The 23,865-nt window shown below is 38.9% G+C and overlaps 1 protein-coding gene across 4 annotated transcripts in view; it reads right to left on the bottom strand.

The window, feature by feature from the left end:
• The window catches only part of MARCHF1 (membrane associated ring-CH-type finger 1), a gene marked incomplete at both ends in the record, with an annotated part of 467,270 nt that overhangs the window by 86,602 nt on the left and 356,803 nt on the right, over positions 1 to 23,865 (bottom strand). For 2 of the 4 annotated variants that reach the window (XM_080709866.1, XM_080709865.1), the window contains 2 exons: positions 2,991 to 3,719; positions 4,004 to 4,083. In XM_080709866.1, coding sequence (XP_080565992.1) covers positions 2,991 to 3,719; positions 4,004 to 4,083 — 809 coding nt within the window. The remainder of the gene's footprint in view (positions 1 to 2,990; positions 3,720 to 4,003; positions 4,084 to 23,865) is intronic. The other 2 variants (XM_080709868.1, XM_080709867.1) reach the window with 1 other exon arrangement.

A 23,865-nucleotide genomic window follows, 5' to 3' on the forward strand; every position in this document is an offset into this window, starting at 1 on the left:
TTTAATACAGCACATTAGCTTATGCAATGATATATAGGCAATTGTTTGGGGCATAATTACTCATAATTGAAAAATAGTGCGTACCCACCCAGCTCCTGCGTTTCAATAACATGTCACAGATTGCTGATACTGTGAGCTGCTACTGGGATGTCACTGTACTCACAAATAGCCTGTAATCCAAAGCATCTTGTCTTCTTCAACTCAACTCTCCTCTGACTGCTCCTGGGCATCAATAACATCAGCATCTCCTTCTCCCAAGTCACCAGGATTGGAATCATCAAACCCTGACACCTTTGCCTGATGTTGTCACCAGATACAATTTTATGATTGTCCTGTTCCCTTGCTGGAATGCCGATGTGCCATGGTCTCTCCTTTCATTACCTGTTACCCTGGACCCTGCTTGCCACCCAGGGGGACACTTCTACCCTTAGCTCCTCTTACATCCCCCGTCAGCTTGCCCTTGGGGACAAGGGTGCCCACTCTGTCTATAGTTCTCTCCATAAAGCCTTCTTTATTTACCATAGGTGTTTCTGTTTTTTTTTTTCTTCCAGGGGAAACTCAGGTATGTTCTAACCTGAGGACCAAGTTGCTGAAGCTGGCCTCGAACCTGTCATCTCACTCTCTCAGCCTCCCAAGTGGTGGGATTACAGGTGTGTGCCACCGTGTGCCCAGCTACCTTGTATTCTCTTACTTTAGTATTTTCAAGTATGCGTTCAGTTTCTCCCATTTAGATAATAAGCCACTTAGAGAAAAAAAGTCAAGTCTTTTTGCTGGCTTTTATCTCCAGCATTCGGCAAAATATGCTCTCTATACCATTCACTTAGTTGGTATATTGTGAGGATACTCCACAGCAGGAAATAATAGCAATGGGGCCATCGATCTCACTTTCATTAAGTTAAATGTCCTGTCTTTGGAAATGTTCCTACAGAGGAGTGTACTCTGAGTTCTGAGAACCAGCCCCTATGGGCTTAATTGTAAGCATTACTTTTTTTTCTCTCCTATTACCATTAAGTCTAAAGCTAGCTTCCTTGTCTATTTCTTATTAAATAATGTTGGAAGTAGATTTGGAAAATGACAATAGCTGGTTGCATGTGAGGAGTTCTTTGGAATAGAAAGAGCGTTTGGCTCACCTCCTTACTTCAGCAAAGGCACACATAAATCATATAAAAAACTTACTTTAATATACAGATCGACCAGTGTCACTTTACCTTTAAATTGCTCATGGGCTCTACTTGGTCTGGTTCATTCTGCTGTTTCTCCATCCTGTCTCTACTCCCCCCCGCCCCCCCATCACCACACACTCGCCACAGCAGAGGTTTTCACTTCCCTGGACTGCCAAGCTCCTTCCCTCATCCACTCATCAAGTCTTCCTCTTCCTGGACAGTCTTCCTATTTCTTTCCTTAATCAATTCTGTTATCCCGGAGACTCAAGCTGCTTGTCAGTTCCTTAAAGGAACACCTCTCTGATCTCCCAAAATATGTTAAGCTTGCTTGTGATTTTCACTCAATTTCCTTTTCATGATTGTAAATATATATCAACTGTGCAATAATTTGTTTTGTTCTGTGTTCTCAGACTATTAGTTTTGTCATGTCAGAAACTATCCACATGTTATGCACTATATTAGAATGTTTTCAATGCCTTGAATAAGGCCAGATGCATTGTAGATGCTTGAATGAATTATAAAATAATCATCTTAGCCAAAAAATAGTGGTGCATACCTGTAATCCCAGAATTTGGGAGGCTGAGACAGGAGAATTGTAGGTTTGAGGACAGCCTCAGCAAGTAGAGATACTCCCATCAACCTAGTAAGACCCAGCTTCAAAATAAAAATAAAATAGGCTCATGGTGTAGAGGTAGAATGCCCCTGGATTCAATGTCCAGTAATATCACAAAAGAAAAAAATAACTATCTTAACCTGCAGGGAAATAAGCCCTTCTAATGTTATTCACATCTATAGCTGAATTCTTGCTCCTGGGCTGACTGGACAACTTATAGCATTCTCTGGGCCACGTGATTCACATGAAACACATATACATGCGTTATAAAGTAGCTTCAATTTTTATAAAAACAATGTCAAAAACCAGTGTACAGCAAAAATATTTGCTTACTCCTAAATAGAACACAAACAGCTTAAATAATTGAGCATACTATGAAAAATTTAAAATATTTGCTCTGCTTAAAATGGCCTCATTTATGCCTACTGGCATGGATATCCCTATAAGTCTTTTTCAACATCATGCTATTTTGAAGATGAATGTTTTTGGATAAAAAGTTCAAGAAAGCAATCTCATAGCTGCGAAGCGTCTATATGTTGAAATCTCTTCATGTACAATTCTCAGTAAAGTTAATGTGGTCTTCCTCCCTAAAGGCCCCAGAAACCCCACTGATCTATCAGTTCACGGGCTGTTTCTGCATCTGACTTTCAGTCTTGAATTGTCCTGCTGAGTCAGACAATTTGAAAACAAATGAGAGCCAACTGCAGAGGATATCTTTCTGATGTAAAAATCTGACCTTAACCTAAACCTTGTATCCTTCTGTCAGGATGCTAACAGTTCACCAAATTTGCATCGGACAATTTAAGGTCCCACATGTTTCTCACTCAGATTTCCTCCACTATTTTTTGTCTAAGCCAGAATGAGCAAAAGACTCAATCGTCTTTTTAAATCTCCTTTTTTTTTTTTTTTTTTAAAAAAGGATAAGTCATTATTCTACAAAAAAGAAAGGGAAGAAGAAGAAATTGAATTCTAGAACAGCATTCAAACTCAGATACTTCTGCAATATTCTCCTACCCACCTTTTCTCATTTTATCACCTTATATCCAAAAAGATATAACAGTATAAATAAATTTACATCTTCAGGGTAGGTCACATACAGTCATGTGCATGTGGACACACACACACACACACACACACACACACACACTTACACCTAAATCACAGCAGGAAAAATATGTTTGGGTGACATCAAGTCTCTCTCTAGAGCAACTGACCTGCACACTTCTAAATGATCAGAACCATCATCATAGGTGGCAGGAGGCTGCTGAACAGAGCTATTCACCCGGAGCCCTGTATGTTCCACAAACTGGCTGTCTTCTGTAACTGCCAGTATTTCAGTGCTGGAATCTGAAAATCTTTTCTTGAGTGTTTCCTTTTGCCTAAAACTATTCAGGAGTTGAGGATCTCCGTGATGGTGCTTGGAGGGGGTTTTCATCTCAAAGGCTCCTCTGGGCAGAGAAGGACTGCACTCTTGGTACCTTACGACTTTTCCTCTGTAGAGGTTTGAAGAGCAACTCTCACACTCCACCAGCTCCTGCTGCTTTTCCCCTTTGGATCCCAGATCCACAAGTTCAATGCCATTAGAAGACCCAGCCAGGCTTCCACATGGCTGCTTGATATTACTTCTCCTTCTTCGTGACAGTCTGAATTTAACCTGGGCTCTCCTTTTTGCCTGAATCCAATGACTCTCATCTGCAGAAGATGACTCTGAGGAATCTGTGTAAAGTTCCCTCCATCTGGGACTTGCGATCTGGAGGTGAAAGTCACTTTTCCTCCCTTTCATTTGTTCTTCTGCATGCTCGTATCTCTCAGAGGCCCTTCTCCTCCTCCTAGGCTTCTGGCTTACTGGCTTCTTACCAGACTCCTTCCTAGCAGGGCTCAGCACCATGACAGGGGTGCAGTGCTCAAATGCATCTTCTGACATTTCATGCAAGATGGAAGATCTAGACAAGCAACAGGCAAAGGATGGGGAATGGGAATGGAGAGGAAAGTCGTGGAAAGACAGAGAGAGGGAGAGAATGATGAAAATAACAGCATGACCAGAAGTTGGCAAATAAAGATCAACAAGAAAATGCACTAAGACCAAAAAAAAAATAAAATAAAGCTGGTGTAAATTGCTAGGGATGATATAAAGCAGAAGCAAGAGACACAGGTTTTCAGAATTTAAAGCAAAAATACAAAAGACTGGTCTAGGAGACATTGACGAGGACGTCGACTCAGCACTTACCTGCAGATGTCCTGAGTGGATGGACAGACAGACAACCTCGACTGGCTCCTGGGCGCTGTCCCCGTCGTTGGGCTGCTTGCCTGGAGAAACAAGTTAGACAATTTGGCATCTTGGTTAAGGTAATACACGGTCGATATCTTGCTTTTTTTCCACATATTTAAAAAATTACAGCAACCGTGGCTGCCAGTCATGTTGCTCGTGGTGCAGCTCACAGAATATAGGAAGTCGGTGGGCTCGTTTTGCAAAAGTAAAACTTCTTTGAGGAACTTGGAACAGCTGATGTACTGTACCACTCGGCTGTTGCTTCATTTATGAGAAGAGGATTCCACAAGTTTCTGTTCTATGTACTATAAACATTTGAGTGGAACAGCTCCATTTGCCTAGGAAACAAATGGCTAACCCTTGAAAATCCTATGAAATAAAAGGCTAAGATGCCATTATGTGATTAAGATGATAATTATCTGGCAAGTCTAAATAATCAAATAGCCACAAGACTGCTAGATCCTACCTTGAGTTACCATCAAGGCCTCATGAGACATATTTGGAGACACTTGGTACTATTTCAGAGCTGTACTTACCACCATTATTAGTCCACCAGTGAAACTAATCACATCTATCTATTGCAATGCTATTGACCTTTTGTTGTGTACGTGTGGTACAGGGGCATTCTACATCCAAGCTACACTCCCAGCCTTATTTTTTATTCTTTATTTTGAATCAGGGTCTCACTGAATTGCAAAGGGCCTCACTAAGCAGTAGCTGAGCCGGACGTGGTGGTGCATGCTTGTAATCCCTGTGCTTGGGAGGCTGAGACAGGAGGATCACGCAGGTTGGAAGCCAGCCTCGCTGGCTTAAGAGACCCTGTTTCCAAATAAAAATAATAAAAAAAAATAGGTCTGGGAGTGTAGCCCGGAGGCAGAAGGGCTTCCAGGAACCTCAGTACCCAGAACCACCAAATAGTAATAATAATAATAATAATAATAATAATAATAATAATAATAATGTAGTAGCTGAGGCCATCTGTGAACCGTGATCCTCCTGTCTCAGCCTCCTGAATGCTGGGATTACAAGCGTGCACCACCACACCCTACTTGCTATTTACTTTTTGTGTGTTTTAATCTGGTGGCCTACTGAGCTTGAGAATGTGAGCCAGGAATAATTAAGATTATTGGCACAAAACCGAACACAGCTTCCTGCTTTGAAACACAATGCTTTCACAACCTCTTCACACTGCTGTGCTAAGTACCAATGATGGTGATAAAGGTGATAAGAGTTAGGAAGCATTGATAATTTACTATGTATGTTGTGCTGCCATTTTATGCTGGGCCTTTACATGCCATTCCTAATCCTCATAATACTTTCACGTGCATGAAAAAAATTACAGTTTTGAGTATGTATTTTATGTCAGTCGTTATTTTAGTTCATTTTCCTAAACTCAATTAACATATTAAATGTATGTGGTGAAAATATAATTTTACGGTGCAGTTGAGAAAACTGAGAAATTGAGGCAGTTTCCTCAATGATAGGTGGAGGGAGACTTGATACTGTCTTCTATCCTTTTATCCACCAGCAGTCCAGCTTCTCTACACCAGAGGAAACCACGGGAGTTTTAAGTATGGAAAGACTCAGGCCTGTCTGACTGTACAGATGAGAAGCGTGATTTAGTCATCAAGAAAACTACTGAATAGAAAAATTAACCCCCAATTGTAAAGTAGTTCTCGAAAATACCATAGTAGATATATGGGAATCGTCCCACACCAAGACTAAGTGACCCAGAGAAAGAGAGACTAATTTTAACTCAAGAGGAAAAAAAAAGTTGGAAGAGAAAGTATAGTAGGCTGAATAACGGTCCTCTAAAGATGTTTATATTCTAACATCTGGACTTCACGTATGTTTCCCAACATGGTCAAAAAAACTTCACATATGTGATTAAGATATGGATTTTGAAATGGGGAGACTATCCTGAGTTATCTTAGGCTCACTGGAATATGGAGATCTTAGTAAATGAGAGGCAGAGTGGATTTAGGGTCAGTAAGAAAAAAATGAATCACAGGAGCAGAGGTCAGAAAGAAGGGAAGATGCAACACTGAGGCTCTGAAGGTGAAGGGACGAGGCTCTGAGCCCAGGAGTGCAAGTGGCTGATAGATGCTGGGGAAGGTTAGAATATGACGTCTTCTCTGGGGCCTCCGGAGGGAGCACAGCCCTGCCAACACCCTCATTTTAGCCCCTGTAAGCTGTGTTTGGATTTTGACCCCCAGAGTTATATGATAATAAATTTGTGTTGTTCAAAGCCAGCAAATTGGTGATAATCTCTTACACCAGTCGCTGCAAAGTAATGTAAGATGAGACACTTCTTCTAACCTGAAAAGGTGAATTTGAGTTATTAAAGAAGAGATCAAAAGAATTCCAGGTAAGGGAAATAGTGTGCTGAGCAGAAAAGATGGGACTGTCAATGTGCTCCAAGAGACTGATAAATAGCGGCAGACTTTTGCTTTGTCATACTCTGGCTCTTTTCTGCCAACTCACAAATACCGTGTATTTTCTAAATCTTTGAACACCCAATGAATTTTCAGTGATCGTCAACAACCATATCGAAACTCAGTTCTTTCATGTTTCTTTTTCAGAATAACTCTCTGTATCATTTGAACAGGTACATAGCCAACTTCTGTAAGTCTTACGTATTTCTGTTCTTTAAGCAGTGAGCAGTAGTTGTTCTTAGACTGTGTACCTCTTTTTAAGCATGCCCATAGAGACTAGTAGGGAGATCTGCAGTAACAGGCATCGAGCAAAGGTCTTCTGTGCTGTGAAGTTTTAAACTTATCCTCTTACACAAAAAAAATCAATGTAGCCCCAAAGTGCTCTCGACATGAAGATGTCATTATGGGTATGAACTGCGTTACGATGAGCATCATAATGGCTACCCATTGCTATGAAGCTGCAGAGGCAGAGATATTGAAACAGACATAATAATAATAATAAAATACGCCTTATAATCTCACATGTCCGAACGCTATGTTTTGCAATGGGAAAATGATTTTTACAGAACATTAAAGGCACAGAGCTTTCCTTTGGAGGCTGTTTTGGTCTACCATGCTGCTAAATTGAGTAATATTTATGTCTAGAGTCCTTAAGTTGTTTCAAGGGAATAGAAAATAGTCCTTGTTGCATAGAAAGAATATTCAAATAGCTCACATCTGAACTGAGCAAATAGCTCAGTTTGCAGAGGGCTACTGTGGCAGGTTCTGTACCTGTGCTGTTGGCCAGCCCGAGTTCACCTGCATGCTGCTTTGCCCTTTGGCGTCTGTGCCTGTATGAATTTCTGCCCTAGACTTCTCTAATTCCATGTGCTCCTGCCTCATTGCACACAGGCATGACCCTGTGTGGGCCATGTTAATGTCTCTGAGGACAACCCTTAGACAGGAGTCAGTGAATACATGCCTGGTTTCTTCATCTGCAGAGGAGGCAGTTTTATGGTAACTTCCAGAATTTCTCAAAAAGTGCCCCAGTCGGAGGCCCCATTTCCTGCTCATTAGCACATTCTTTACTGCTGCTTTCCTTTCTCTGTCTTACTATTTCCCTGAGCTGTGTTTTGTAGGATCACCGCCTAAGAAAGCTACCTACAATCAACTAAGATAGCATCTAAATTAAGACAGATTTATTTGGTCAATGAAAGCTTGTCATGGAACCCAGCTGAGATAAAATGAACCCTGGCCTGATTCACTTTGCATACATTTGCTCAGAAGACATGAATTGAGGATCTACTCTGTAACAGATACTATAGTGAACAAAGAAACAGGTGGCATTCTAGAGAGCTTCTTGCTTAGCAGAGAAGACATATCAATGGGCAGGCAATCTTAATACTGTTTACCGTATCCTAACAGAGACCAGAGTGGGCATTCTGACAAAGAAAAAGAACCTGATAGAGAGTAGAGCAGGGATTTAAAGTAAGAAGGAGCTGACATCTAACCCATAAAGGCTGAGTGTTAGGCAAAGTGGGGAAAGTTGTTCATACATGACAAGAATTTGCAAGGGCAGAGAAGAGAGATACTAAAACATAGCATGACTCTCCAGAAACTACTAGAATATGTGGGTGGCACAAGAAGAGACACAACATGAGAACAGAACTAAGAAATTTATCTATCTGCATCTATTTATCTACCTATATTTAATATATATGAAGTCAAATTTCAAATCAGTGGGAAAAGGTAGGCTACTAAGTAAATGATATTAGCAAAAATGACTAGCCACTTGGAAAAATATAAAGCTGAGTTCTTACTTCATCACTTATCCTAAATTTAGGTGGAAGGAAAATTTAAATATACTCAGACAAGCCATAAAAGTTTGTGAAAGACACATATATGCGTATACTTAGAGTAAGAGGGGATCTTTTTTTCATGTGACATAAAACAAAAAATTAATATAGAAAAGATGCTTTTAAAATAAAAACTTCTAATTTTTAAAAACCAAATGCAGGCTGGGCATGGTGGCACACACTTTTAATCCCAGCATATAGGAGGCAGAGACAGGAGGATCTGGGTTCGTGGCCAGCCTCAGCTACTTAGTGAGGCCCTTTGCAACTCAGTGAGATCGTGTTTCAAAATAAGGAATAAAAATAGGGCTAGGGGTATAACCCCTGGGTTCCATCCCTAGTACTGAAAAAAACTAAAACCAACTGAAATGTTTATTAATTATCTGCAACAATACACAGGCCATTAAAGAAAATCAGGAGCACCATGCATAGGCACAGAATAATTCCCATACAAATACATTTCTAGAATATATTTTTAAGAGAACATTTTAAAATTATATGTAGTGTAATCTTAGGGTAAGTTGTGCTTTATTAGTGTCTATTTGCATATGTATACAGAGAATTCTGATTATCTCTGTGAGGTAGGATTATGGGAAATATTTATTTTTCATGTTGGATTGTTTAATTAAATAACTTCAACCTTAATAACAGAAAAAAGATTGTGTGTGAGTGTGTGTGTGTGTGTGTGTGTGTGTGTGTGTGTGTGTTAATGGCAATTGAACCAGGAAGCATTCTCCCCAGCCCTTTTGAAATAGAGTCTCGATAGGTTGCTTGACAGCTTCACTAATTTACTGAAGTTGGTTTGAACCTGTAATCCTCCTGTCTCAACTTCCCAAGTACTGGTATTATAGACATGTGCTACCACACCTGGCTAAAAAAAAAAATTTTAAATCATATTGATGACATCATAAGTAACTACTATTAATATAAAAAAATATCAAGATTTGTGTTTTTCGCCTCCAGTATTGAAGTGATAAAGTCATTGCTTATTTAATTTCTTTGTTCTTTACCTCTCTCTGCAATTAAATATAGTCAATAATAACAAGTACATTAAAAGGATTGTTAAGATGATAACAGGACTTCATTGATTTGATAAGTGCTTTTGTCAAGTGTTCTAGGGTTGTAACAAGATACTAATATGGGGGTATAAAAATTCTTTTTATTCATTCCTACTAAACCGTGAACTTGGATATGTGAACTCAGTGGTATTTTCCTGGGAGAAAGAGAAGAATTCAAGAGCCTTAGGCCATCCTGGCTAAAAATTAGAATTGCCAGGGAGGTTTTATAAAATTCCTTTCCCTGGACTTGATTATAGAATCTTTGAGGACTGAGATCTGGGCATAGGACCTGGACATCAGTAGTCTTTAAAGCTGCCTGAGTGACTAACAATGCATACCCAGGGTTAAGAATCATGGACTTTCATCCAAAGAGATATTATCTTACTTTTAATTTCATATTAAATATTTTCCCAATACCCTAGTGAGGTAATATTAAAAGTTAATTTTTTGGGGAGGGTAAGAGAGAATTTGAGGATTGTATAAATTTCCACATCTCATTTTTATATCGCTAGAAGAGGTCTTGGAAGTCTGGGCCCAGTTTTATTACAACCCTTAGTGTAAAGACAGAGAAGGTCTGACCTAGGGAAATTGACAGTGCACAGGAAGCAAAACCACTCTGGCTATTACTACTTGCTGTCAAAAGCGAGACAGGGAAGGAAGAAGAAAGGGTGAAATTCCACTGTCTTTGTTTCCCATTTATCTATTATGGGTTGAACATGGCTTGGGAGAGGAGGATGCAGGGGAAAGGCCAGGGTATAGAGAAGACACACCAGGATATTTCTTGGGGCGGGGACCACAGCATGAGCTTCATCCTTCCCTTCCCTGGAAGCACTATGTGTCTTTCAGTTCATCTTTTTAGCCCTAGGGGCAGTGCTTAACATGTTACTTGTGTGGGAGGAGACCGGTAATTGGAGTAGATGGACCCTAGAGACTAACTTCCAGCTTCCCGCATCCTGACATGGATGAGGAAATCATGCTCTTGTGCTTTTCTGGGTATTTAAGAAAGAGCTAGATTCCTCACCTAAGAAGTAACCAGGGATCACCAGAGCTAAAGTTAGTGTGACTTCATAACAGAGAGCCACAGAAAAGGCTACCCAGCCGGGAGGCAGGTGGGAGCCAGAGCCTGGCTGAACTGTCAGCTTCCAGGTCCCCAAGCAGGAGTGCTTTAGCAATGGGTTTGGTAAAACCTGGACAATGGATCTCTGTCCCTGCTCCAAGTATACTCCAGAAATTGAAGAGGAACAGGAAGAAATGCTACAAGACTAAATGAGATGCCGGTAGGATAATTTTTTAAAAAATCAAACATTTCTTCCATCAGCAATAATGGAAGCTGAAAAAGAAAATAAAGACTCAGATCATTGTTAGAAAAAAACATATTTTTGTACAAAAATTGTACAGAAAAACCTGTATGAAATTTACCCGACTATACACTGAAGGTTGTGTGGGATTCCTAACAACATGTATGTAGCAAATGTCTGCACTGTGTTCTGATTATAAAGCCTAGATGTAGAAGAAAGTAATCTAGAAGTAGAATATATAATCCTATGGCGTAAAACTGATGCATAAAGGAAGAAACAGTTCACGGAGCAAAAAGCAAAGAATGGTCTAGCAATTTGTGTTAATGTCCCTTTCAGCAAACCAAGGTTTAGAAGAAAGAGAACATGTTTTCAAAAAGGAGAAAACCTGCCTGGCGTGGTGGCGCACGCTTGTAATCCCCGTGTTTGGGAGGTGGAGACAGGAGGATCGCACTGGTTCGAAGCCAGCCCTGCTGGCTTAAGAGACCCTGTTTCTAGACAAAATACAAAAAAAGTATAAAATAGGTCTGGGAGTGTAGCCCAGAGGTAGAAGGGCTTCCAGGAACCCCAGTACCACAAAAAAAAAAAAAAAGGAGAAAACCAGGTCTACCTTTGGCATTTCAAGCCATGAGAAAAGTGGCTTAAAGTGAGGTCAGGTTGCTTCAGGGGGTAAAAAGAAATAAAAAAAGAAGATGCAACTAGATGGGAATCTAGTCAGCCTTGAGAACCCTAGAAAACAAGCAAGTAGAGTTATGCTGGTGTGCAGAGGCCAGGCTTAGCCAGGATACATTTCCTGTTGAAACACAGAACTGAAAACAGATGTAATAACTGTTCAAATGGAGGAGAAGGCAAGAAATTAGTTTGAAGTACCAACCCATGTCACCATTCTGTTTCAACACTAATGGCTATTTGCAATTATGAATATAATCCAGATTCAAGATGAGTTTTGCCATGATTCAGACTAAGCCACGATGACCAGAAGATAATAAGGCTAGTTCTGAGATCAAGAATTATCTCCCAAGGTAACTAGGGACTGTTGTGTAAAAAGAGGTGAAGTCTGATCCCAGTACCCAGGCTACCTTGGAAAACACAGACTTTCTGGGAACTAGACTGAGAGAAAAATTCAAGCAGCAATGGCTGCTACCTGAGGGCACATATATTTAGTCCAATTCTCTTGTCAGTCGCTTCTGTGATGAATAGTTCATCGTGAGTGCCAACTAACCTCATGGCAAGGAGTGTCGGGTTCTATTTTCTATACCTAATTCCATGGGAATCAACTTGTTCTTGCACAAGCCTAAATGGGAGGGTGTCAACACGTTGAGAGATAACCCGCCATAAAAATGGAGACTAGGAGGTTGTGGATATGGGAGCCATCTTATTGCTTCATAGGCAGAAAATTCTGAGAGATATTTTGTATATTTCTCAGGAGTCTCATCAGAAGCAGGCCTCCATTACTAACTTCAAAATGGTCCCTTAACGATTCCCATCCTTCTCTGATTCTCCCCTGCTCCCTCATTTATGACACTTGGGCAATTTCTCACATTCATCAGCTGCACCAAAATTCTTGGCTTGGGTTTTGCTTTGAGTGAAACCCAGACAAATCCTTGTCACCAGGAATAGTGCTAGAAAGCAAACCCATGAGATGTAACTAGAAGCTGGATTAGACTTTCGATTAGCCATAACATGGTACCCTTTGCTGGTAGTAAGTGGGGTGCTGATGGTGTCTAGTGATTACTGGGCTGGCTGAGGTGCAGGTGGATGGGGAAGCATAGCCTAGCTCTAGCATCTGCATGGTAAAAGCTAGTGGGTTTTATAAGGATATGCACTTGTTAACCACCCCAAGGCTTTGTTAACAATTGTCTTGGAAATTCTTTTAAAGAGAATGGCAATTTCAACTGGTTCAACTATCAATCAAAGGCACTCTGTGAGAGCCTGTGTATCAGTGTACCCTAAAGTATAGAGTTGTAATCTCTAGGCAGTTTTTAAGTAAAAGAAGGCAGGACCTGGAGTAAAAATTCACCAGCTCCTTGAAGAGGATGCCTTCAAGCAGTCAATTCTTGCAGACATCCTCTATATTTCTTAAGAGATCTTGGTGAGTCAAGCAAACCCTATTGCTACATCTTCTGTACCCTTCTCTTGGCTTCTCTTTTTCTGTTTCACTGTTTCTCCTCCCTCATTCCTGTGCCTAGGGAGCATTTCCCAAGCAAATTATTTTGCAAAAGCGTGTGTCCAAGTCTCTGCTATTGGGAGAACAGAAACTCAGAGGCTGGGCTATTCAGATGAACTGTATTGACAAACAGTGAGCCCATGAGTTCACGGGACAGGGCTTGAGCTGTGCTCTGGAGAGTAGGTTGGTTGACTGTTGCCTTGCACCTGCTGGCTTGAACCCGCTCCCATGCTCCCTGTGTGTATGTATTCCCCATCACCTGAGTGCCCTTGATGTAGGGCTGGAGTTTGATCTGAGTTCTACTACAATCCTATTGAGTTTCAGATCCTGACTCTTCCCTCAAGCCGGTGAAATTAATTGTTGAGAAACAGGGAAGCATTTGCGTAGAAAATGTTCTCACTGCCTTCCGTTTTCCTCCCTTCTGACCTGTGTTCCGCAGAGCTGTGAGATTCCTTTCCCTAAGGTACAACCAAAATAATTTCCTTTCCTTTCTCAAAAGGGTCTAGTAGTTCCTAACTTCCTAAAAAATCAACTGCAAAGAGATCAGTTTGGGAAATCAGGGTCCCTATGTTGTGAATCCCGTCCACTTTTCAGGTTTTGACTTCATCGATTCCCCTGAATTCCTGGGTTCAAGCATGCCCATACCCTTGCTTCCATTTCTTTATAGAGAAGACAGCAAGAACATAACCTTGGAATCTCTCTTGAGATTCATTCAACTTATATAAACTCACTTTTCTGGTTGCCAAGGGCCCCTCTTAGCTTCTCCTATGCTATTAAGGTATTAATTGGCTAGAGCATTTATTTCATCATCTTGGTTCTTGTCTCATCATTTCCAAACTGCCACAGTGTTCCACGGCTAATCCTTTTTGTTTCACTATAAAACAGAGCAAAGAGACTTCGTCTTTCTCATTTTGGAAGTCTTCATGGTGTCCTGTATATAGCGGGTGCTAATACAGAGGTGTGGGGTGGAATTGAGCTTGGTAATTGTTGAACTGAGTTGAACTGAGCTTGGTAATAGTTGGACCGAGTGAATTGACCTTGGTCGATCCTATCCTGATTGCAGCGGGTACAGAGATGACAATTACACCACAGTGAACAAAGGAGAAAGAGTTCTACTCTGGTCTGTAGAAGAGGTAATTCTGCCCTGAAACAAAATAAATGAACTGAGGCCAAAGTTCTATTTAGGTTTTGAGACCCTTTCTGTGGGCTTTGGATTCAAGAAGCAAATCAAATGACTGTTCATCTTCTGCCTTCTTTTAAAGATACAGATTTCTCTTTAGGAAAGGACATGATTATATTTTGTAGAGAAGAACACGTCTTTTAACAATTTTGAAGCTGGCAGGGCCTGTTTAAAAAAGAAAACACGGTAATTGAGGATAAAAATGAATTAAAATCTTTTAAATGCATGGCTCGATTCAGCAGCAATGTATTGTTTTAATTCACGAGTTGGTACATTATGAGAGCTGGGTAATTTGTTCATCCCCTTAATAGGTGCAAGACTGAAATGGGGCTGGGGAGGGAAAAAATAACAATTGGCTGGATGAGCAGAGTAATATGTTCTTTGAAATGAAGCATTCTTTGTAATGGATGTTTATTTCAGATGATTACATTGTACAGTGCATTCAAATGGGAAAAACAAACAGGAGGCCAGCTGCACTAATTTTATCAAAGTTATTTATATCAGCAGTATAATTAAAGGCAGTAATTTCAAATTAGGTTTTCTGAGAATCCATTTATAGGCAACACAAGGCAACTTGTCTCTGTGGCATGTGGGCCATGATTGTGCTCTGGGGGCAATGTTAACTATTGCCAATTGGCCTTGGCATTTTGAAAATTAATTATCGTTTCAAAAGATGCTAAAGCTGTTTTCTCCTGCTGCCTCAACGAGTGTAGATCCACTCAAGTAGGAATGCCCGATATATAATTTATGGCTATGACAAGGAGTAATCGCACATAATCATTTACAAATGGCTTCTCTTATTTAGAAATGCATTAATAATATTTCATGGAGCATAGTTGTAGAACTTCAGATGGGAAATATTGTTGCAGAAGCATTTTTTAAAGCCCCCGTTAATTTCAGCATTGGTTCATGGATAGTACGTGGAAGAATTAAGTATTAAAGGAAATATTATACTGGTTCTAGGGAAATGAAATTTGGCTAACAATGATCTGAAAAGCTCTTCTGCTGTGAAAGAGATATCCAATGACTGAAAGATAAATTAATTTTGAGAATGTATTTATGCAGTCTCAGGGTTACAGGAAACCTTATCGAGGTGATCTGATCTATCCCTGTTCTGACACTATTATTCCATTATGCCATTTTCAACAAGTGGTCACCTGGCCCCTGCTTAGCCAGTAACAGGGGATTAAACAACACTTGAGAATGAATGCCCTCGGCATTTTTAAGGTGCTCTGACTATACCATCAGCATTATACTGAAGCCTGGGGTGTGTGTGTGTGTGTGTGTGTGTGTGTGTGTGTGTGTGTTATAACATATATATTGGTATATATTGGTACTGGAGATTGAACTCTGGGAAAGTCTACCTCTGAGCTACATTCCTAGCCCTTTTTATTTTTAATTTTTTAATTTTTATCTTTATTTTTATTTTTTTATTGGTGCATTGTAGTCATACATCTTAATGAGATAAAAGATGGTGGAGACATTCATGCACACATCACCCAATTAGCCCTTACCCCATTCCCTCCTTCTCCCTTCTTCCCATACTTGGCTTAGTGATTGACTCTGATATGTTTGTTAAGTACATCATGTGCTCTATAGAATTTCCCTCTTCTCCCTCCTATCCTCTCAGTTAGGTCTCCTTATTTGCCCATGTATAGAATCTCCTTCATCTAGAGTTCCTCCTGTTACCCATTTCCCCTAGCTTTCGCATATTAGGAAAAGCATCTGATTTCTTATTTTAGTGGCGAGTTTCATTTAGCATAATGTCCTCTAGTTCCATCCATTCCCCTGTAAATGATGAAACAGAGTTTCACTAAGTTTCTGAGGGCCTCACTGAGATACTGAGGTTGCCCCAAACCTATCATCCTCCTGTCTCAGACTCCCATGTACTGAGATCACAGGAGTATGACATCATGCCTGGAGAAGTTCCTTAAGGATATGAGATGACATTTAAAAAGACATATGAATTTCTAATAAGCACATGAAAAGATGCCTCAAGTTATTAATCATCAGTGAAATGTAAATTAAAACCATAATGACATATCACTACATACCTATTAGAGCAGCTACAATTAAAATACTGTCAATAGCAAATACTGACAAGGATACAGAGCAAATGAAATTTTTGTATAATTCTGGAGTAAATATAAAATGGAAAACCATTTGAAAGTTTTAGGTAAGTTTAAATATACCTACCATGGGACCTAGTCATTCTATGTATTTACTCAAGAGAAATTAAATAATATGTCTACCCACACAAGTACTTGTACATATGTTTGAGATGGTAGTTTTATTCATAATAGGTTCAAGGCATAATTATCCAAAACCTCCACCAATAGGTGAATAATAAAAGGAAAATGTGGCATACTCATAAAATAAAAATACTATTCAACAATAAAAAAGAAGCAAATTACTGATGTATGAAACACCATAGATGAATTTCAAAATAATTATGGTCTTTGAAAGAAGCCAGATGCAAGAGCATATGCAATATAACCCCATTATATAACACAAACTATTCTGTATTGACACAAATCATATTATTAGTTGCTAGGGGCAGAGGTACAAAGAAGAATGGACAGACATGGAGGTCCAACGAATTTTAAGTAGTTAATAGAAATGTTCTGTATCTTGACTGTGAAAGAATTTTAATGAAAAAAATCACTGAATTAAGGTGGGGGCTGACTGGGCGATGTGTGCATGTATGTCTACAAAAGTTTGTATCCCACTATGATGTATGAATACAGTGCACCAATAAAAAAATAAATAAATAAATAAATAAATTAAAAAAAACAATTTACAGACTTAGTCTATTGCTAGTAATCTAATATTTCCAAATAAATTAGATATAAATAAAAATTCAGCTGAACATAATATTTTATTGTGCTATTCACATTTTATTATTGTGCAAAATAATTTATTGCACGTTTAAAATTTTTTAATTTTTGTGTTTGTGTTTCTGTGTACATGTGTGTGTGCAAAATAGATTATGGCGGGAAAACATAAACAAAGGCTATAGTGGCAAAAGAATTTCTATGTTCATGGTGACAGAATATTAATGTATGTTACAGAGTATGATAAAAATAATGAGCTAAAAGTGGGAAGAACAAAAAAATGAGAGATATATAAATATACTGATAAAGGAAAAGAAGTAGAGCAAAGTTGACAGTGGAGAAAAAGATGGAAAGAAAGCGTCTAGAAGAAAAAAGGAAAGAAGAAAACAACAAAATAAAACAGAATAGTAAAAAGAACAGAAAAAGAAATAAAAATATTTCTGTTCATACATATTTTTTTGGTGTGAAGAGGAGCCTTGATGTCTATGGTTTGAAAAATGTTATGTCCCCTAGCAGTTATTTCTACAGTTTATAAAAAAAACGAATTACTTATCTACTTTGCTAAGCTGTTGTTCTAAACTGAAACTTTGGAGATACGAGGCACATTAATTCATAAATTAGAATAAACAAATATCCATGAAGATTCAAAAATATTGGAGGTTATTCTTATGTATGTGGCCTGACTCTTGGTTTGAGGAAGGCTTAAGGAATGATATAAAAATAGTTGGATACTGTTAACTAACCTATCTATATATCTCTTCTATCTTATTCAGGAATGGGAATTTGAGGTAATTTACATGACTTATGTAAGTAAAATGATACATAGGTACAAACATAAGTACCTATAAGTAAGTAAAGTACTTATATGTAAGTAAGTACTTACATAAGTAAGTAAAATGATACATAGGTACAAACAACACATGACATGATTAAACTTAAGCATAAGAAACTCTTGGAAGAAAACATACAGGGAAAAGAAATATACCAAGACCTGTGTGCATGTTCATTTTAATGAACCTTACTATGATGTATAATTACCATATACCGAATAAGTATTTAAAAAAACTTCATGACATTGGAGTTGTCATTGACCTTTTTGATGTGATATTAAAAGCATGGGAAAAATGTAGAAATAGGTAAATCATACTATATAAAAATTAAAAACTGCTGTGTATCAGAGTAAAAATATAATCCCTAGAATGGGAGAAAATATTTGTAGTCATATAATATAAAGGGCTAATATCTATATGAAAATTTTCTATAACTCAACAACAACAAAAATCAAGTAACCTGATAAAAAATGGGCAAAGGTTCTGTATAGACCTTTCTGCAAAGGAGACACACAGATGGCCAACAATCACATAAAATGATGCTCATTGTCACTAATTAATAGGAAAATGTAAATCAGAACCACAATGAGATTCTACCTCATACTCGTTGGGGTGGCTTTCATTAAAAAACATTACAGAAAATAACAAGTCTTGGAAAATATGTGGAGAAATTGGAAGCCTTCTTCACTGTTAGGGGAAATGTGCAATGTTACATTCACAATGGAAAACAGTATAGTAATTCCTCAAAAATTATAAATAAAATTACTCTTTGATCTAGCAATTTTGCTTCTGTGTATTTATCCAAAAGTACTTGAGTATGGGTTCTAACAGAGATATTTGTACACTCATGTTCATAGAAGCATTATTCATAATAGCCAAAAGGTAAAAACCACTCATCGTCCATCAATGACTGCATGCATAAGGGAAATGTATTTATATTCAATGGAATATTGTCTAGATTTAAAAAGAAAGGAAATTGTGTCACATGGATGAGTCCCCAGGGTGTTATGCTAAATGCAGTACACCAGTCACAAAAAGAAAAATGCTGTGTGATCCCACTCTATGAAGTACAGAGAATAGATAAATTCATGAAGACAGAAAGTAGAGCAGTGATTGCCAGGGGCTAGGGGAGGAGGAGAATGAGGATTATTTTTTAATGAATACAGGATTTTAGTCTCACAAGGTAAGAGAAGTTCTGGAGATTGATTGCACAAAACTATAACTGCTATGGTTTATGTATGGTTCGGGGGTCTCCTTGCAGTCCATGTGATTGGAAACTTGGTCTCCAGTGTGGTGGTAAGGGCAAGAGATAGAAGATTTAAGAAGTAGAACCTATACCAGGCCTGGCAGTGCACCCCTATAATCCCAGCTACTCGTAAGGCTGAGGCAGGAGGATTACAAGTTTGAGGTTAGCATGGGCAACTTCATGAGATCCCGTCTCAAAATATAAGCTAAAATAGGGCTGGAGATGAAGCCCAGTGGTAAAGGACTTCAGGGTTTCAACCCCCAGACCCCCTCCCCCAAAGCAAGCAAGCAAACCAACAAAAATAATAACAAATTGGGGCCTATTGGGAGGTCCTATAGTCATTAGGCACAAGAGTTAATTCTTGTGTTACTCTTGGCAATTTAAATGGGAAAGTTGTTTTAAAAGAAGCAGCCCTGGCCCCTCTCACTTTCTCTGCTTCCTAGCTTGAGATGTGATCCTTCCTCTGCATGCACTCCACCGTCTGCCATCTGCCATGGAGCCAGATCATGTGCCATGCCATTTAGACTTTCACCCTCTTCCTTTTTGTTTTTGTTGAGGGCCTGGGGATCAAACCCAGGGGCCCTCTACCACTGAGAGGTAGCTCCAATCTTCATACCTTCAACCTCATTCTTAAAAGATAGCCTGACTCAGTATTTTGTTATGGTAATGAAAATTAGACTAGTGGAGAAAATTGGTACTGAGGAATGGAGTTGTCACTATAACTAAACTGGCAAATGTGAAGCCGACTTAAGAACTGGTTACGTGGGAGAGGTTGGAAGGGTTTGGAGGAATAGGCTAGAAACAGCTTGGAATGCTGCAATGGGAACATTATCGGTGATTGCAGGAAGGGCTTAGAGAACTAGGGGACTAGCAGAGAACTAGAATGTGTTAGAGGTTGGATCGGTGGTTTTGAGCAGAATGCTGATAGATGGAAGAACAACCTTGTTACCTGGTGGCAAAGAGTCTGGCTGTGTTGTGTTCAGGTCCTGAGACTTTATGGAAGGCTGAATTTATGGATGATGGTAGAGGATATTTCAAAATAGCACAGCAATCAGGCTGTGACATGAATATTACTGGTTGCTTTTGCTTAGTTTTATGGTAAGACTCAGGAGCAAAATTAAGCAGAAAGATATGAAAAATTTGCAGCCTGGCCAGGAAAGGAGTAAAAAAACTTGTCAGAAAGGCAAATGTGTGGTAAAGGTGAGGGCAGATAAGTAGTAGCTTGCTCAAAAGGTCTCAAGGGCATTTCAGAAATCCTCAGGGTCACTCTCTTCTCCATAACAATTCCAGAGGCTTGGATGTGAACATTTTTTTAGAGATGTGCCAGAATTGTTTTAGGACAGAATTCCTGTGTCCCCTGCTTGCCCGGAGAAGTGCTCCAAAGCCATTGAAGTCAGGAATCATGTGGGTCTCTGTGCAGGTTGTGCCAGCAGCAGACTCTGGCATTGTCTGCATGATGTTGGTTTTGCAGGTGTGCAAAATGCAAGAGTAATAGGGTCATGGCAGCATTCACTGAGTTAAATGACAGAGGCCTGGGAAGCCAGGAAAATGTGTGCAGCAGGTTCAGAGACCCTGCCCAGAGCCATTGCTGAGCTTAGTGGAGTTGTGGGAGAGCAGCTGCAGAGGAAATCCCCGAAATGTAGAGCAACCACCAGCACACCACGCTAGAATTGGAAAACTGCTCACATCAGTTCAGTGTGCAGCCTCAGAGCAAGCTGTAGAGTGAGGCTGCCCATGTCCTTGGGGGACCAATTCCAGCACAGTATGCCCAGGATGCTGGACTCGGAGCGTTAGAATTTCATGTATGCCTTTCTGAAGCTTGGTCTTATTTTTGGACAATTACTTCTTTCTACATCCTTATCTCTCCCTTTTAGAAGAAGAAATGTTTACCCTATTCTTGTCTCACCATTGTGTCTTGGAAGCATGTCACTGATACCAAAAATAATATGGTTTGTATTGTCCATAAGATAAAAATTAAACTGAATGATTAAAAGAAGCATAATGCTTGTACTAAGACCAAAAGGACCTTCATCCTTAAGTGATAATATAAAGGAAACAGCGTTGAACACATGTGTTTGAATTGGTTTTTATAATGAATATAGCAATGAGTTTTTAACATATGTCCATTATTATTTTCCAATGGCATGATTTCAGAGTAAAATTCAGTACAACAGGAAAACTTTTAATTTGACATTGTGCCCTCAGAAAATAAAAATGGAAGCTGGATGTGGTGTCACACGCTTGTAATCCCAGCATTTGGGAGACTGAGATGGAGGATCACGGTTCGGGGACAGCCTCAGCTACATAATGTGGCCCTCTGCAACTTAGTGAGGCCCTGTTTCAAAATAAAAAATAAAAAAATTGTGCAGGGGGTGTAGTTTGGAGGTCAAATGCCTCTGGGTTCCATCCCCAGACCCTCAAAAAAGAAAAAAGAAAAAAGAACAATGGATTTGTGTTGGAAATTGTTGCTGTGTTCACTATAAAATCATGCTTAGCTCCCTCCCACATATCTCATTAAAAAACAGTCTTCACTCCTTGTCTATCTGGTGTTTGTCAAGATATTTGGATTGGCAGACAGTGGTGCTTAGGGGAGATGGAAAGGTGAGATAGATTTATCTACAAAGGAAATAAATAAGACCTAATAAGGAGGAAGATTAGAGATAGAGCGATAGACAGGGAGCTGAAAGCAATTTTAAGAGTATTGTGGATGAGACGAAGATGAGCAGCTATTTTATAAGAACCTAGACAATGGAGATAAGGGAAAGCTATCTTTAGGGATCCTTATTGTGTGTTCTTTGACCTGATTCCAACTTCATCTTCAGTCCCTCCCCAAGCCACAGCCCACCCCAGGAAAAGCCTTCATGACTGAGTTTACCCCTGTTGACAGAACTGGAATTTCATTTCTTTTGAATGAGATTTTGTGTTGAGACAGGTGTTAAATTAGGAGCAAGGAAGCCTGTATTTACTTAGTTTATATGAATGAAAAGAAGACTGACAGGAGAGCAAAATATAGGATGTAATGTACTTCTTGCTCTGTACACATATGAAGTTTTCACAATACCAATTTCAATAATAAGGAGGAGGGAGCAGGGTGTGACCTGGAGTAGAATACATCAAGTGCTGCGGCCATTTGTATTTCTATCACTCTGCGCATTATGATGCATAATTACAATGCACCAATAAAAGTGCTTTAAAAATAAAGTACTCCTTGCTACCCAGTTTTATTCAGAAATCAGCTTTAGAGTCCTGTAGGGAAAACTAGAGATCAGACAGTAATTTTTTGAGCTTTAATTCTTCTTTTATACTTTGAGGTCAGATATTTTATAAATATTGTGACTCCCAACAGTGTTAATAAGGAGTTGAGAGTTGTACATTCCTGGACTATACTTCCACAAAGGCACTCCCTATTTCTAGTTAGGCACGGAGTTGGATAGACATTGTTTTATTCATATTGAGGATACTAATAATGAATATGAACCTGAATAAACATCTGGAAATCATAAGAAAATTTTTCTAAGATGATCACAGAGGTCTGAGGGAGAGTTTTAAGAAGAAACCTTTGAGATCTACTCAAGTGCATGGATAATAGGACAGTTAAGGTCTCAAACGTCAATACCGGCAATTATAGCAATAGGTAATTTTAGCCCCAAATATTTCCTTTTGTGGTACGGGGGTGGAACCCTTCTACCTCCAGGCTATACTCCCAGGCCTATTTTATATTTTATTTGGAAACAGGGTCTCTTATGCCAGCGAGGCTGGCTTCGAACCTGTGCAATCCTCCTGTCTCAGCCTCCCAAGCGCGGGGATTACAAGTGTGTACCACCACGCCCAGAAGCCGCAAATATTTTAAAGTATATCCAATCACATTTCTACCATGTTTATGCAACCCGTACCCCAAAACATGAAATCACATACAATATATTTAGCAGCCTGAGTAATATCTACTAATAGATAATCTGTCATATCTACTAAATTAATTGTCAACTTCACACCTGGGTAGATGCTAAGAGATATTCTTAAGCAGTAGTATTGGCACTTTAAGTCATAAAAATCATATTAATTTTAGAATGGTTAATTTGTAAATATTTAGTAAAATACTGTAATAATTGGGCCAATTGTTTCTTAAGTCCTTTTTCTGTTCTTTAAAATCATTTCATCTGTATCAAAAAGAAGGCTTATTTTTCATTTTAAATGCCAAAGGGGTACCAATAGGCAATAAGACAAAAGAATATTTTAAAAAGGCTTTACAATCTTAGCCTCAGTTCCACAGTTCTTTGATCTCTAATCTGTGTTTTAACACAAAATTTTATTATCATGTCAACCTATAAGTGCAGTCTCTCTTGCCCCTTAAAGTCATGTTTAACATCTGGCAAATACAATACATTTTACTTAATGTTATAATATGTCATTCTCGTATTTCCTACATGATAATTTCTTAATTGCATCTGCTATAAGAAGCTAAAGAATATTTAATACCTACATTGCTACTTTATAAAATCTGTCACTTTTCAAGAATAAAGTAATAGTTTAACTTTGATTGAAGGAGCATAGGGAAATCAAATAAGAATACTGGGAAAATAAAGAAAAGAATTTAAGTTATAATTTTTGTAATTTAGTTATTATGACTAATAGTAACATAAGAAAATTATGGCTGTTTGGAAAAGGGAAGCTTCTAAAAAAACTGAACTCTGGTGATATTCCTAAGTCTGGGGCTCCTGAAGGTCCTGGAATGCATTTACTCTGAAAATCATTGTTCTATTCTATGTGTCTACCATACAGTAGATCAGGAATAGGAAGCTATAAGAAAAATATTCTCAAATGAATGCAAGAGTTAGCAAATATCTATGGTCACTTCAGTGCAAAGCAAATATTTATATGCAGGAAACAGGAAGCACTCTTCTCAAGTCCAACAAACATGGAACTTTTACTGAGAAATATATATA

Source organism: Muscardinus avellanarius (genome assembly GCF_963383645.1).
Source record: "Muscardinus avellanarius genome assembly, chromosome: 14".
NCBI classification, from domain to species: domain Eukaryota; kingdom Metazoa; phylum Chordata; class Mammalia; order Rodentia; family Gliridae; genus Muscardinus; species Muscardinus avellanarius.